The sequence below is a fragment of the Stegostoma tigrinum genome, chromosome 35 (genome assembly GCF_030684315.1).
Source record: "Stegostoma tigrinum isolate sSteTig4 chromosome 35, sSteTig4.hap1, whole genome shotgun sequence".
Taxonomy (NCBI): domain Eukaryota; kingdom Metazoa; phylum Chordata; class Chondrichthyes; order Orectolobiformes; family Stegostomatidae; genus Stegostoma; species Stegostoma tigrinum.
The window spans coordinates 15488556-15504460 of record NC_081388.1 but is presented as its reverse complement, the minus strand read 5'-3'; the positions used below and the strand labels follow the sequence as shown (position 1 = coordinate 15504460).

Below are 15905 nucleotides of genomic sequence, written 5' to 3'. Positions count from 1 at the left end.
AGGATAGCAGCCTCTGTGGTGTTATTTCAGTAATAAATGCTGCAGCTCCAATTCCAACTGTGGTTTTTTTGGCAGGATAGATGATGCCAGAGGACGTGAATTAAACACCTTTTAGAGAAGGGGCAGTGAAGAATTGCTGCAGTTCTGATTGAGAGCTGTTGGGTGGTACTCAAAGACCATTCTGACTGGGGCCTAGCTAAGTTGCTCTCTCAGGGGACTAATAGGGGCTAACACTGCATGTTGATGAGTGTTGGAAACATCCTGCACAGGAGGCTGACAACATGCCCTGACCGAGGGGGTGGACGGTTACTCTGGGCTGCGACTGGATTTACAAACAGCGTCGGAGGAGTCTTGCCCTCAAAGAGTAGAGAGAGTAACCAGCAGACTAACCTGTTGATCAGGCCGTGAGGCTGGTACTGGGTGGCAAGGAGAGGGCCGTGAATCGGCAGGGACCCCACTGGGTGGTTGGAGAGTCGCACCATCCTGCTGTCGGAGCACTGGACGAGGGATGGGATGGGGTGCAGGGTCGTCAGTTCAGTGGTCTGCACCATCCTGGCCCCTCCGTTAACCTGGGGGCTTTGCGCACCCGGGTGGAGCTTGCTGTGACCCAGGCTGATCACTGGTACCTCCGGCGGCAGGCTTCCTGAGGAGCTCAAAGGGGTTTCCATGGAAACGGGCTCTGATGTCTCTTGCTTGCTTGACTGAGTGCGCTCCCCGGGGGTAGAGTCAGAAGCAGCTTGGGCCGTGGTTTGCCTTGCATCTCCCTCGTCAGTCAGGGACTCACTAATTTGTCTCGGCTCTGTCTTCATGGGACTGCGGGAGTCTCCGGTATCTGGGGATGGACAGGACTCGAATTTCTCCATCATCTTTCTTCTTCTGCCAACTGTAAGTGTGCCACTGCAGCAATCCCCTCCGGTTTAGCTGTGGGGAGGACAGAGAGAGGCAAATCGACTTTAGAAAGAGGGGTCAACCACAGGTGGAAGAAAATATTTTAACTGTTTGAAGACTGTGTGCTTCTTTGCTTTCTCTGAGGACCGCTGCACTCATACAGTCAGAGAGATGTACAGCACACAACCAGACCCTTTGGTCCAACTCGCCCATTCTGGCCAGATATCCTAAATAAATCTTGTCCCATTTGGCCCATATCCCTCCAAACCCTTCCTATTCATGTACTCATCCAGATGCCTTTTCAATGTTGTAATTATACCAGTCTCCCCCACCTCCTCTGGAAGCTCATTCCATACCCACTCCACCCTCTGTGTGGAAAAAGTTGCTCCTTAGGTCCCTTTTTAATCTTTCCCCTCTCACCTTAAACCTATGCCCTCTAGTTTAGGACACCGTCACCCCAATGAAAAGACCTTGTCTATTCACTCTATCCAAGCCCCTCATGAGTTTATAACCGTCGATTAGGTCACCCCTCAGCCTCTGATGCTCCAGGAAACTAGGCCCAGTCTGTTCAGCCTTTCCTTGTAGCTCAAACCTCACTCCCCCAATCCTGGTAACATCTTTGTAAATCTTTTCTGAACCCTTTCAGTTTCACAACTTCTTTCCCACAGCAGGAAGAACATAGCTGAATGCAATACTCCAAAAGTGACCCAACCAATGTCCCATACAGCAGCAACACGACCTCCCAATTGCTACACTCAATGCACTGACCAATAAAGGCAAGCGTACCAAACACCTTCTTCACTGTCCTGTCTACTTGGGACTCCACTTTCAAGGAAATATGAACCTGCACTCCAAGGTGTCTTTATTCAGCAACACTCCTCAGGACCTTATCACTAAGTGTACAAGTCCTGCCCTGATTTTCCTTTCCAAAATGCAGCACCTCGTATTTATCTAAATTAAACTCCATCTGCCACTCCTTGGCCCATTGGCCCATTTGATCAAGGTCCTATTGTACTCTGAGGTAACATTCTTCGCTGTCCACTACACCTCCAATTTTGGTGTCATCTGCAAAAGTACTAACCATAACTCCTAGGTTCACATCCAAATCATTTATATAAGAGATGAGAAGCAGTGGACCCAGCACCGATCCTTGTGGCACACTGCTGGTCACAGGCCTCCAGTCTGAAAATCAACCCTTCACCTCCACCCTCTGTCTCCAAACTTTGAGCCAGTTCTGTATCCAAATGGCTAGTTCTCCCTGTATCCCGTGTGATCCAGCCACTCAAAGATGAAACTGAGGTATCGGAGCTACAGGAAAGCATTCATCATTCAAGCCTGTTCTGTTCACTTAGACTGGATCAGATCTGGCTGATCAGCTCACTCTCATTTCATCATCCCTTTCTTTGCCAAAGCTTAGTCTTGAAAGCTCGCCTTAGCCCAACATTGACGGAATTTTGAGGAGACGGAGTGCAGAATCGTGTTGATGTGACTGGGCCAACACTCCATAAACCTGGCCCGACACCATTATGATTCAATTAATAAAATTGGCAATCAAAAACAAGCCTGACTCCCAGATGTTGTTTTTTTCTTAAAAAGAAATCCCATTTGCTTCACTGCTGTCCTCAAGGGAAGGAGAATCTGCTGTCCTTACCCGGTCCGGCCTACAAGTGGCTCCAGGCCTACCGTGATGGCTCCCAACTGCATTCCCTCTCATAAATGGCCGAGCCAGCCGCTCAGGTCAAGGGGCAGTTACAGACGAAGCAACAAGCACCAACCTCTCCAGTGATGCCTGCATCTCAGTGGAGACTGCAGGGAACGGGAAATTAAACAGCAGTTGCTCAGTGCACAGCAAGATCCCACGAACAGCCTCGTAATGACAAGGTAATCTTCTGTTTTTAGGATGTGCTGCAAGGATGAACATTGGCCCGAAAACCAGGGAGGGCATACGCTGTCCTCTTCAAACTGTCCCACACATTATTTTACGATGACTGGAAAGTTTTAACACAGAGGCTACAGCCACAAGCCTGTGCTTCCCAAACTGTTTCCCCCTCCCCACTATCAGCCCACCTATGACACTGGAAAATGGCTGTGCCCCCACTCCTCCAAGTGAGATTTGAGGGTGTGTGTGTGTGTGTGAGTGTGTGCATGTGAGTGTGTGAGTGCGTGCATGTGTGAACGTGAGAGTGCGTGAATGTGTGTGAGAGTACGTGTGTGAGAGAGCGTGCGTATGTTAGAGTGCGTGTGTGTATGAGTGAGTGTATGTGAGTGCATGTATGTGTGTGTGTATATGTGTGAGTGAATGCATGTGTATTTGTATGTGTGTGTGTGAGTGTTAGTGTGCACGTGCGAGTGAGTATGTGAGTGAGTGAGTGTGTGTGAGCGCACGTGTGTGTGTGCATGTGTGTATGTGAGTGCGTGTATGTGTGTGGGTGAATGCATGTGTATTTGTGTGTGTGTGTGTGTGTGTGTGTGTGTTAGTGTGCATGTGCGAGTGAGTATGTGAGTGAGTGAGTGTGTGTGAGTGCACGTGTGTGTGTGTGTGCATGTGTGTATGTGACTGCGTGTATGTGTGTGGGTGAATGCATGTGTATTTGTGTGTGTGTGTGTGTGTGAGTGTGTGTGAGTGTTAGTGTGCATGTGCGAGTGAGTATGTGTGTGAGTGCACGTGTGTGTGAGTGCATGTGTGTGTGACTGCATGTGTGAGAGAGTGAGGGTGCATGTGTGTGACTGAGTGTGTGTCTGAACAAGTGTGTGAGTGAGCATGTGTGCAAGTGAGTGTGTGTGTGCATATGAGATGGAATGAGCGTGAGATAGAGTGTGAGCATGTGTGTGAGAGTGTGTGAGCATGAGATAGTGAGTACCTGTGTGTGAGACAGCATGTGTATGAGTACGTGTGTGACTGTGTAAGAGTGTGTGCGTATGAGTGTGCGAGAGTGCTGGGGGTGTGAGAGAGAGACAATGTGTGTGTGTGTGCACGAGCATGCACGTGTGTGTGTGACAGAGAGTATGTGTGTGTGTGTGTCTGTGTATGTGTGTGTGTGAGAGAGAGGCAGTATGTGTGTGTGAGAGAGCAAGGGTGTGTGTGTGTGTGTGTGTGTGGGTGTGTGTGTGGGTGTGTGTGTGGGTGTACTGGTGAATGAGTATAAACCTCATCGAGCAGAGGTGCGGGGTTTCAGTTGTGGGTAGATTGGGCGGGTGAGGGGGTAGGGGAAAGGCAGCAGCATATTTAATGTGCAGTGACTTTCGAAAACAAGTGCCTCCTTTCCACTTCCATTTTTGGAGCTGTAAGCAGGCTCAAACAACCGTCTGGTAACAGCTGCGATTACACCAAACCTGAGGATGTGAAGGTACCTCACCATTTAGTCCATGGTCTCACTGTTGCCTTAGAGGACAATGTCAGAATCTCACCTCATGACCCAGAATGGGCTGGCAGTGACCCCATCATGACCCCGAATGGGGCTGGCAGTGACCCCATCATGACCCCGAATGGGGTTGGCAGTGACCCCATCAAGACCCAGAATGGGGCTGGCAGTGACCCCATCAAGACCCAGAATGGGGCTGGCAGTGACCCCCACAGAGGTTGGCAGTGACCCCATCAAGATCCAGAATGGGGCTGGCAGTGACCCCATCAAGACCCCGAATGGGGCTGGCAGTGACCCCATCATGACCCAGAATGGGGTTGGCAGTGACCCCATCAAGACCCAGAATGGGGCTGGCAGTGACCCCATCATGACCCAGAATGGGGCTGGCAGTGACCCCATCATGACCCAGAATGGGGCTGGCAGTGACCCCATCATGACCCCGAATGGGGTTGGCAGTGATCCCTTGGTGACACCCACAGGGGTTGGCAGTGGCCCCCTGGTGGAACTATTGGGAATGGCAGCCCACAGTTTGGGATGCTCTGGAGGAGTGCTACACTACCAGAGGTGCTGTCTTTCAGATGAGTTTAGCCCTGGCCTGCTCTTATAGGTGAGCTTCAAAGATCCTATAGCATATTTTAATAAGGATCCAGAGAGTTCTCCCCAGTGTCCTGGGGCCAGTGACTGTCAGCAGTAGAAATGCAGATCCCTTTAAGGTAGAACAGCACCAGAGTTGACTTCACGCAGGTGTTCATTTGACTTTGTGTTTGAGAGCTGGGGTTTTCACACGACTGGGCAGTGCTAGTCATTTAATTGAGTATTTTGGGAACTTAGTGATAGCTTTTTTTAAAAAAAATGGGTTATTAGTTTCCATGGTTGGCTCTTAAATTAAAAATAACACTGGGTTCTTAAGGGGCTCGAGGGACAATGTATTGTCCCATCCTCTGGACTAGTAGACCTGGGTTCAAATCTCACTTCTCATGGAGGTGTATAATACCACGCTCGAACAGGTTGAGTTGGGAGGCCGGCGGGGTGGGGGGAGGTGCTGGTTTATGGGTTCCTTGCACAGGGAAAGGTGGAAACTGTTGTTTGTGCTACGCTATCAATTTACATTAAAATCCTCACAAATTTCTGAAAGTCTTTTGCTGCCTACTTTAACATATGGCTATCAGTCTGGCAAAAATATAATTATTCCTCAATCAACCGCTAACAAATGATCTGGTCATTGACACATTGCAGTTTATGGGAGCTTGCAGGAACCATCAGTGCCCATCCCAGAGGTCAGTTAAAGAGTCAACCACATTGCTGTGGGACTGGAGTCACACGTAGGCCAGACCAGGTAAAGGTGGCAGATTTCTTCATTAAAGGACATTAGTGAACAAGATGGGCTTTTCCAATAATCAGTTCATAGTCATCATTAGACTCTTAATTCCAGATTTTTTTTTGAATGCGTACAACAAAGATGGATAGGTCAGATTGATTGGCCATGCTGAGTTGTCCTGTAGTGTCCAGGGATGTACAGGTTAGGTGTATTTAGCCATGGAAAATGCAGGGTTACAGAGATAGGGTAGGGTTGGGACTGGGTGGGATGCTCTCCGGAAGGTCAGTGAGGACTCGATGGGCAATAGGAGCCAGAAAACAGGAATAGGGGCTGCTCATTCCAGCCTGCTCTGCCACTCAAAAAGATCATGGTCCGTCGTCCAGTCGCCACTTTCTCCCCATTTACAAAGACATGGGGAAGGGAGTGGGACTAACCAATGCCCTTTCCGAGGAAGGGAATCTGCCATTTTTATCTGCTCTGGCCTACAAGTGACTCCAAACCCACAGCAAGTGAGTCACTACCCTCGGAAGACAGGTTGAGCAGACAGGGGTTGTTTATATTGCACCAGAGGAGACTGAGGGTGGGGGACAAGACTGAGATGATTACAATTATAGCAGATATAGAGTAGAGTGACCCTTAAAACACTCAGTCAAAGAAGGGTCACTGGATACTGGACCCAAAATTAGCTGAATAGTCTCCTTCTTCACAGCAATATTCTGTGATTACACAATACCATTTATTCTCGAGACAGTATTCTTCACTTGGAAAAGCTAGCCAGTCCCTCATGTTCACAGTTCTCCTTGTTTTTAGTTAACCTGTCTCCAAATGTTTGCAGGGAGAAGTTTAACTGCTGACTCATGAGGAAGCGCCAAATAGCAGGCAAGGGGAGCGAGATAAGGATATCTGCACATCTTGTGGCAATGTGTATCAAATGGCACATTGAGGCTTGATGCCTTTGTGACTTCTAACCACAACAGGACAAAACCGCTAGACAACACAAAAAGGTTTCTCTCCGAGATCACGGCAGATAACCTCAGCTAGGTGACATAACAGCACTACGCAACCAACATCCATATGCTTGAGATAATACTGCGCCCTACGGAACCTGAAGTCTTGTAACTGGCTCACTCAACAACACCTCAGCAAAAAAAGGAGTTTCTCAAATGAAGTTGGATGGAGTGTCATTTTACAAAATTCTTTGATGGGAGGTGAAGCCCTTGAACGGCTTTGGATAAAAAAAACAAACAAGAACAGGAATGGCTGGAGAAACTCAGCAAGCTCTGGTGGCATCTGTGGAGAGAGAATGTTTCGGATCCAGTGACCCTTCTTGCATTGAGTGGCTTCAGAGTCGATATCTGTTACAATTTCATACATCTCAAGCATCTCCCCTGCTCATTCTGCTCTGCTCCAAGGTAAACAACCCCAGTCTGTTTGATCTTTCTTCCAAGAGCAAGTAAGAATTGGCTGAGTTGCTGTGGGTCTGGAGTGACTTGTAGGCCAGACCAGGAAATGATGGCAGATTCCCTTGTCTTTAAACTGAACCCAGATGGGTCTTTTTTTAAATATCAATTGATGATGGTTTCATTGCCGTCACAAACTTTATAAATTAGATTTTATTGAATTTAAATCCTACCTTGGTGGAGATCTGAACCCAGGTCTGCGCCCCCTCCCGGCCCCATGTTACTTCTCTGCCTCACTAGCTCAGTGTTATTAACACTGAACTCCCAACTATTCCTGGTCAAGATAGCAGGAATAATCCTGACATCCCCATCAGTTATAGGTTAAACTCTCTGGCACTGCTGGGAGAAGCCAAGTATGGACACCAGGGGGAAAATGTTAAAAAAAATTGCTTTGAAATTCATTCATTTTAAAAAGAGTCACATTTTTGAGAGACACAAATGGTCAAACTTCCAAATATGTTTGCAGCCCTATAGCTGAAAGGGTGAAGTTACTCCAATCCATAAGATTAAGTTCTAAAGGTGGGGGGGGGGTCACCGGACTTGAAACATTAACTCTGTTTTCTCTCCACAGATGGTGCCAGATCTGCTGAGTTTCTCCAGGATTTTTTCCACTTTTGTTCTCTGAGCTCACAATTAACTTTAATTCTGACCAAATTAAAATTATGACTCATTTGCTCATCTTGTGTATCAGGGCACGTGAGGCCAATATTCACCTTCTTTCTTCTATTCATTCATGCCTGGGTGGAACAGCCTGACAAACAGATTCTAAACACAGAACTGAGAGACTTTGCATTTATGTACTGTCACTCAAGCTTGCAAAGTGCTTTACAGTCAGTCATAGTGTTATACAAAAGTTGTCCCTCATGCCCATTTCAAGTCTTTCCTCTCTCACCTTAAACGTGCACCCTCTAGCTTTGGACACCCCCACCCTGGGGAAAAGACTTTTGCTATTCACCCTATCCATACCCCGCATGATTTTATAAACGTCTATAAAGTCGCCTCTCAGGCTCCTACGCTCCAGGGAAAAAAGCCCCACACTTACTACTACCGACTTAATTTCATTTCTTCCTCGCAAGGCAACCAACCCTCTCTGCCTGTACTATCAAAAGGTTGTGTATCCTTAGATATTTAATTCTCAGTCATAACCCCCTTGCAGCCATGTCTATGTGATACCCACAACATCATACCTGGCAATTTCAGTCTATACTACAAACTCATATTACCTTGTTTCATATACTGTGTGCATTTAAGTATTGTAAAATGATTTAGTTAATGGCTTTAACAAAAGCGAAGGGATAATTGTTGAGATGAAATCATTTACCATAACATTGATGAGTTGTGTAAAGAGACTGGCCCTCTTCCCACATCTAGAATATTTCCTTTGTCCCTAATCTTCATGTCCTATCTCCAAACCAATTACTTAGCCATGTCAGAAAATTATGTTTATAATTCTGCAACTATTAATGTTCCCAATTTCTCTACTGCGTAGATCCTTCTGCAGCATGCTTTGGGGTGATAGTCAATAAACCTTTCAAGGTTTAGTTACCACTGGAATGCACTGAGGATACAAATGTGTTTAACATGCATACATTCACAACAATAGGAAAATAAGAACTAGGGGAATTGGCCATTCAGCCCCTCTTGCCTGCCCTGGCATTTTATTAGATCATGGGTAAGGTGCCACAGGACTCAACCCCTCTCTTGTGCCAACCCCTCATAGCTCTCAACTTCTCAAGATTTCAAGCATCTATTGATCTGTTTATTCATATGAAAAGTACAGGGTACATTTGACAAAGACACATCATGCTCTAGATTATGCATGCTAGCCTCAAAGGTTGATCTGAATTGCGTTCTACTGTGAACTGACCATAATGTGGGACCAAAGTCAGTTTGCCTACATATTGTTCTAGGGTCTGAGCTCATTGAGCCTCATTCCTGGCAACACTGTAATGTCATAAAACAATACTATTTTGTGGCTACATTCCCTCCACAAATTCACTGGTTAACATGCTCCTCAAAGCGGTCCATTAATCCTTCAGTTTTAAAAGTTATCAACCCTGTTTTCAAATCCCTCCAGTGCTTTGGCCCCTCTCAATCTGTTTCTGTTTAACCAGCCCATCCAGGTATATTATGACGCACATTAGGAGCAGGTGAGACTTAAACCCAGACTTTCTAGACCAGAGGTGTTCCTACTGTGCTACAAGGGCACTTTAAATACTTTCTAATCAACCTGCTCAGCGATATCATCAGAAACTTTGTAGCAGGCGGGACTTGAACCCAGGCCTTTCCTGGCTCAGACACAGGGACACTACCACTGCACTGTAGCAGCCCTCTTCCTACTGTCTAGAATCTCGTCCAGCCTCATACTCCTCTCTGTATGCCTCCAGTTCGGGCCTCAGACACGTCCCTCATTCCCTCCCACACCCTCCCAATTTTAACTTCCACATGCCTTTAACTGCACAGGCTCCACAGATACTGGCACAACTTCGTAAACCTCTCCTCTACCCCCCTCTCCTTATTTAAGACCCTCCTTAAAAACTATATTTTCAAACCCAACTATAATGGAGGATGGAGATAATGGGAACTGCAGATGCTGGAGATTCCAAGATAATAAAATGTGAGGCTGGATGAACACAGCAGGCCAAGCAGCATCTCAGGAGCACAAAAGCTGACGTTTCGGGCCTAGACCCTTCATTAGAGCTCTCTGATGAAGGGTCTAGGCCCGAAACGTCAGCTTTTGTGCTCCTGAGATGCTGCTTGGCCTGCTGTGTTCATCCAGCCTCACATTTTATTATAATGGAGGATGGGTTTTTTTTTCTCTGAACTCTTCAGTGAGCTGCCTCATCACTTCAACAAAACTGGGAGCATCTGCCCACAATTTTTGTTCCCAGCATTTCACTGTGGCTGAGATAATCTCTGATCAGAGCATTTATTTGAGAAAGCTCAGGCTTGCATAAGCTCTGCTGCAACGTCAGGCACTTTCAAAATCAGCTTTTATTGCTAGGGTTTTATTTTCAGTTCATATTTTTAGCTCCACAAGCTCCAGTTAGGAAAAATGAACATCCCTTTCCCTCCCCATTAAAAGAAAAACTGGGGAAACTCAAAAAGTTCATTTTGAACTTTACAAAAGCAAACCATAATAAACAAGGAAGTAACAAGGTATGATTGCAGCTAATTGACAACCCACAATCACTCACAGTTTGCAGTCTCCACTTGTGCTCCTCATTAGAAATTTTGATTCCTTTTGCAAGCGCTGTGATAAAACAATTGATCATCAAGCCATTTTTTAAAAATTGCAGTGAAACCTGTCTGTAGCATGGTATTTGTGAACAGACTGTGAGTGGAGCCCAGGGACAGTAAGAAGCTGCTTCAGCCCTGCAGCCTGCTCTGCCATTAACCAGATTACTGCTGATCCCTGATGTAACTCATTTTCGCCTTCGTCCCATAACCTGTAGCACATCTGATTTTAAAAAGAAACAGTTTAAAAATTGCGATCAAATGCAGCGTGAATTCCCACTTTTTGGAGCAACCTCCAATCTTTGACTATCCTGAGAGTGCAGAAATTCCTAATTCACTCCTGAAAGACCAGGCTCTAGCTTACAAAACCTAAAAATTAGCTTTGGCGCCTCCTCCCAGACTCTGAGATTTGGAAATAATGCCTATTATTTATCTTACCTACTTCCCCCTGACATCTTAAAAATTTTCATCAAGCACGTGGTTTAGAGGAGATATGAAATATAATTTTTTTCACCCAGAGGGCAGTAGAAATATGGTACATGCTGTCTGAGAGGTGGTGGAGGTAGACACTTCTCTAACATTTGAGAGGCATGTGGGTGAGTACTTAAAATGCCATGGTATAGCAGGCTATGGGCTAAATGCAGGTAAATGAGATTAGCTTAGTGATTGTTGGTCGGCACAGACATGGTCAGCCGAAGGGCCTGTTATAATGCAGTATAACTCTAAGTTACACTTTAACCTTCTAAATTGCAGGGATTAAAACCTTAGTTAATATAGTTTCTTGCAACTTAGCTCTTAGGGGGTCAGGCATCATATTGGAAAATGAGCTTTACATTCCTCCCTAACGTTAGTATAATGCTCCTGGGTGGGGGCTCTTTTACAAAATTCCCAGTGTGGAAACAGTCCACACAGACCTTCCAAAGAGCATCCAAACCAGACTCATCCCCCAGCCACTGTGCTGCCTGATGGTGTAGTGGTAGTGTCCCTACCTTTGAGCCAGGAGACCATGTGCTCTAGAGATGTGTAACAAAATCTCTGAACAGGTTGATTAGGGAAAAGGTACAAACAATACAGTATTCCCTAAAATGTGTTGTGTAGGAGACTGAATCTAATAGATGTGGTCCGATCAGTTTTACAGTTGAAACAGGAGTATTCTAGTCCCCTGGATGAAAAGGTCAACATTTAAAGCTTTCTACTCGGCGAGATTTGGCTAATGGTTAAATGTAACACATCTCTACCACTGTGGGTGTGAAATACTTCAATAGTTTGATACAGGCGACTACAAAATGGCTCGTGCTACAGTTTAATTCCACAGCAATGGTTGTGCATGACTTGCTGGGGTGAGGGGCTGTAAAGCTGCTTTGCAGAGCAGAGTGGCACCAACAGCATGGGTTCAATTCTCACAGCAGCTGAGGATACCATAAAGATTACACCTTTGCGTACTCTCACTTCACCAGGGGCATGCAGCACCAGTCGTCTCTCTCTCTCTCTACTACGAGAATAGCTTCGTGCAGCCATTGGGAAACATTGTCAACAAAATAGCAAAAAAAAATTCAAATTCAACTCCACCAGACATAGTGGGTGGTGTGTACTACAATCTGCACGCCTGGATGGCAAAGTATTGGGGCACTTAGAAACAAAACCGACTTCCAGTAACTGAGTGGTAGAGAGGTCCTTGCTCCTCAGGCTGGAAAGAGCTGTGTGCATAGGATAACTGGTAGTTTGCAGCTAACTTTTCTGTAGCAAGTTTAATTTTACACAGACATGTTGGGGGTCTGGTTTCTAGGTTCATTTTCAAAAGATTTCTTTTCCAAATAGGAATGTCAATTTTCCGATTTTAAATCTTAAACTGCCTGCAACTTATTAGTACTCAAAAGTGAAAATGCATTCTAGCTGAATTTTAGTACTGTATTCCTCCTAATCATTTCTGACCTAAAACCCACCTCAAAAGCCAGTGAAGCACGTGGGGGCTTGATTTTGCTTAAGCTATTTTAAAAACAAATGAATGTTCAGGAAACCATCATTTTAAACTATGATGCCACCGATGAACTGGGCTGGAGCGATCTATTTCATTCTAGACTGTTCGATCCCTTTCGGAATCATATCTCCGGGGTGGCTGTCCAGTTTTAAAACAGGGCATTTGGGCGTAAACATTACTCTCCAGGAGATCAGGGCGGTTCACCAAGAAGCATGTGTTATTTTGTAGTGGGTGAAAGTTGCAACATGTTACAATTAGCAACATGTTAGTGTTCAAAATACCCAATTCCTCTTTCGCAGCGGCTAACTCTGTGTCACCTCGGTGGGAATTGTTACCAAAACGAAATTAATGTAACAAAAAGTTTCCCTCTCAGTTTGAGTAATAGTGTATCGGATTTGAAATAAACAGAGATTTCAGGATTTAACCCAGACAGTTAAAATAATTCCACTTCTTCAAAGATAAAATAAGCAAAAGGAGAATTAGCTTTTCAAAACGAAAGAAAAAAATCCAACGCCGCAAAATCTATTTAAACACTTGTTCCTGGCATTTAGGACGAAAATGAGGCAAATCTCCATACAATTCACATCGAGATTTTGTTTTACAATTAACATCACAAACTCCTCGGGCTAAACCTGGGAAATAGCTCCAAATCCCGTTTAGCTCCAGTGAAAATAAATACAGCTTCCAATCCGCACTAAAAATGACCAGAGAGAGAGATTTGGTACTTCTACAGAGGCTCAGCCTATTTGCCTCTCTAACAACATGATATTTTATATTGTTGATAAAATAACGGGGCCGTGTCCAGTTTGCAAAACGAAAAATGCACAGCAGCTGACGAAATGTTTGCATAATATATTCTATTGTCTTTTAGTAATGTGGCAACTTCAGACTTGAAAATCTGCAGGCAGTCAACACATGCTTTTTTTCCTTCACATCAACAGTAAATTTGTTGCTTTCTAACCCAATTTCCCAAATCTCCAATATACCATTTGCAAAATTATTTTCTAACGCTTCCGCGCGCCTAGTTCACAAAATCGGTTACCCAGTTTGCCGCACACTGTCTGAAGTTTTAAAGTATTAGAATTCTAGTGAGTTTGAAATTCAGCAGGAGAGCGGTGCTTTCAAACCGTTTTACGTGGACTGCTATATAAATATGAATATTTCAATTGTCTTCGTTGAGTTTCTGTAATGTTTTATTCTCTCTCGTTTGTTTTAAGCGAAGCTGATACATCTCACACACACAGTAGCTCTTAACCTAACAGCCCAATCTTAAGATACTCTCTTTTTGTGAAAAAAAAATCGCAAAGTAAAAAGCGAGCTTACCCTCTCTGGTCTGAGGGGATCTGGACAGAGCCATTTTCTTCAGCCTCCATTTGTGTGCTTTTAAGTTTTTTTTTCCTCTGGAGTGCCTGGATTGTGCAGATTTCCTATGTAAAGACCAGGAAAGGATACAGTCTTGCAAGGTGCAGTCACGGATAAGAGATCGAGGCTGCCTGTACCGCACTGATAAGGAAGCCACATGGTCAGCCCTGCCTCTTTGGCCGTTCTATTGAGCAGAAGAGGAAACGATTACAGCAGGAATAGCTTTGCAGTGTTTTTTTTTCTCTTTGCTGTCTTTCCCTCTCTCTCTTACTCTTCTTTTTCAAACCAAATCCATTTGAGGCTCTGGGATTTGCAATTCTATGGGCCCTAAGTTTCCATTTTCTAACATTTATAGCGTTAAATAGGGGAGTTTAATACACTTTGACACTAAGAAAGTACAAACTACGCCGCCTCCTCCCGCCCCATCCATTTCAAAATGAATCTATCAAACGTCTAATTTTAATCCCCGTCTATTGCAAAATATTTATTTCTAGACTTACCAGAAATACATTCTGATAACTTCCCATTGTCCATTTATTCAATCGTTTTAAATATTTGTTCAATTTTTAAATATATATAAATAGAACCTGTTTTGTCCTCAATTTTCAAAATGTCACAGCCAGGATTGGAAATGAATGTTATCTCAGTTATTGTTACCCTTTTGATACAGTTGCCTCTGTCACGAGAGGGGGTGCAGATATGTCAATGCGATCACGGAAAAGGTTTGCACAGCATTTTTAGAGATTTGTCTAAATGTTGTGTTTACCTCAAATTGCAACAGCGCACTTACCTTTTGCATACGGCACACCCCAGATGTAGAAAGAAAACATTCGAATGATGCCATTTTTAAAATTGATGTCACAAATGCAAACCTGATATCCGAAATTATTCGAAAGAATTGCTGTGCGATTACGGATAGTAATGTGTCATTAGATTTAGGTTTTTTTTGTTTCTGAGGCCTACGCATGAAGCTTTCACATTCCCAGTGAAAGAACAAGGAAGAACAATTGTACCAGAGATTTCAGTTCATGTAGCGTCTCTCAGAACATTCTAAAACCAACGAGGTACTTTCTAGTGTACAAATGTAGTGTCACAGCAGTGAAAATGCACACAGCAAGATCTCACAATAAAAGAAGGTGTGATAATCTGTTTTCCATTGATACTGGATGAGAGATAAGTATCATTGATTACTCTGAGGGCTTCTTTTTTTGTAGTAGTGCCATAGGATCTCATGCCCACTTCAGAGGATAAACAGGGCCTTGGTCTAATATGTTTATCCCACAGGCAACATCTCTGTTTGTACAATGCCCACAGTCTAAGGACACTAGGATCAGCCTGGACTATATGTCCAAATCTCAGAAATTAAACCTATAACCTTGCAAATGTTGCAGCAGAGAACCGGTTCATCATTCATTAACAAATAGCAAGTCTGACAGTATGAGAATAGGGAAGTGTAGTGGTAATGATGCTGGATTTCCCAATCCAAGGGCCTAGTGTAGATTCAAACCCCACCATAGCAGCTGGTGGAATTCAAATTTAATTCATAAGGTCTGAAATATAAAGCTAATCTCAGTGATAGTGACTGGAATAGCTAAAATTGATTGCTGTCAATATCATCATGTTGCCATCCTTAGCTGGTCTGGCCTACACATGACTCCAGACCCACAGCAACGTAGTCGACTCTGAACTGCCCTGTGAAATAGCTGAGTAAATCTGTCAGTTCAGGGGCAATTAAGACAAATGTCAGGGATGGCCACATCTCGTGAAAAAATCAAAGGGAAAGGTGTAAGAATTGAATACATAATATGTTATGCTTATTTGTTCAGGGTGTGTGTTTTTCTTATAAATGACATGGACCTGATGGACTGAATAGTCTCCTTTGTGTATATGGCTCTATAAATGCCTGGCAATGTTTGAACTAATTTCACACTTTCCCAACTATCTCTGTAGAGTCATCGGGTCATAGAGCACGGACACAGACCCTTCAGTCCAACCAGTCCATACCGATCATAATCCCAAACTAAACTAGTCCCACCTGCCTGCTCCTGGCCATATCCCTCCAAACATTTCTTACTCATGTATTTATCCAAATGTCTTTTAAACTTTGTGACTGTGCCTGCATCCACCACTTCCTCTGGAAGTTCATTCCATGCACAATCCACTCTCAGTGCAAAAATGTTGCCCCTGTGTCTTCTTTAAATCTTTGCCCTCTCACTTAAAAATATGCCCCCTTGTCTTGAGCTCCCCTACACTAGGGAAAACACATCTGCCATTCACCTTATCTATACCCTTCATGATTT

The 15905-nt window shown here is 44.4% G+C and overlaps 1 protein-coding gene across 1 annotated transcript in view; it reads right to left on the bottom strand.

The window, feature by feature from the left end:
• Positions 1-13762, bottom strand: part of LOC125447565 (protein lyl-1-like) — a 36779-nt gene extending 23017 nt beyond the window's left edge. The window contains exons 1-2 of the mRNA XM_048522063.2: positions 13567-13762; positions 391-921 (exon numbers count right to left, since the gene is read on the bottom strand). Coding sequence (XP_048378020.1) covers positions 391-866 — 476 coding nt within the window. The 5' untranslated portion in view covers positions 867-921; positions 13567-13762. The remainder of the gene's footprint in view (positions 1-390; positions 922-13566) is intronic.
• Between the last annotated feature and the right edge of the window lie 2143 nt (positions 13763-15905).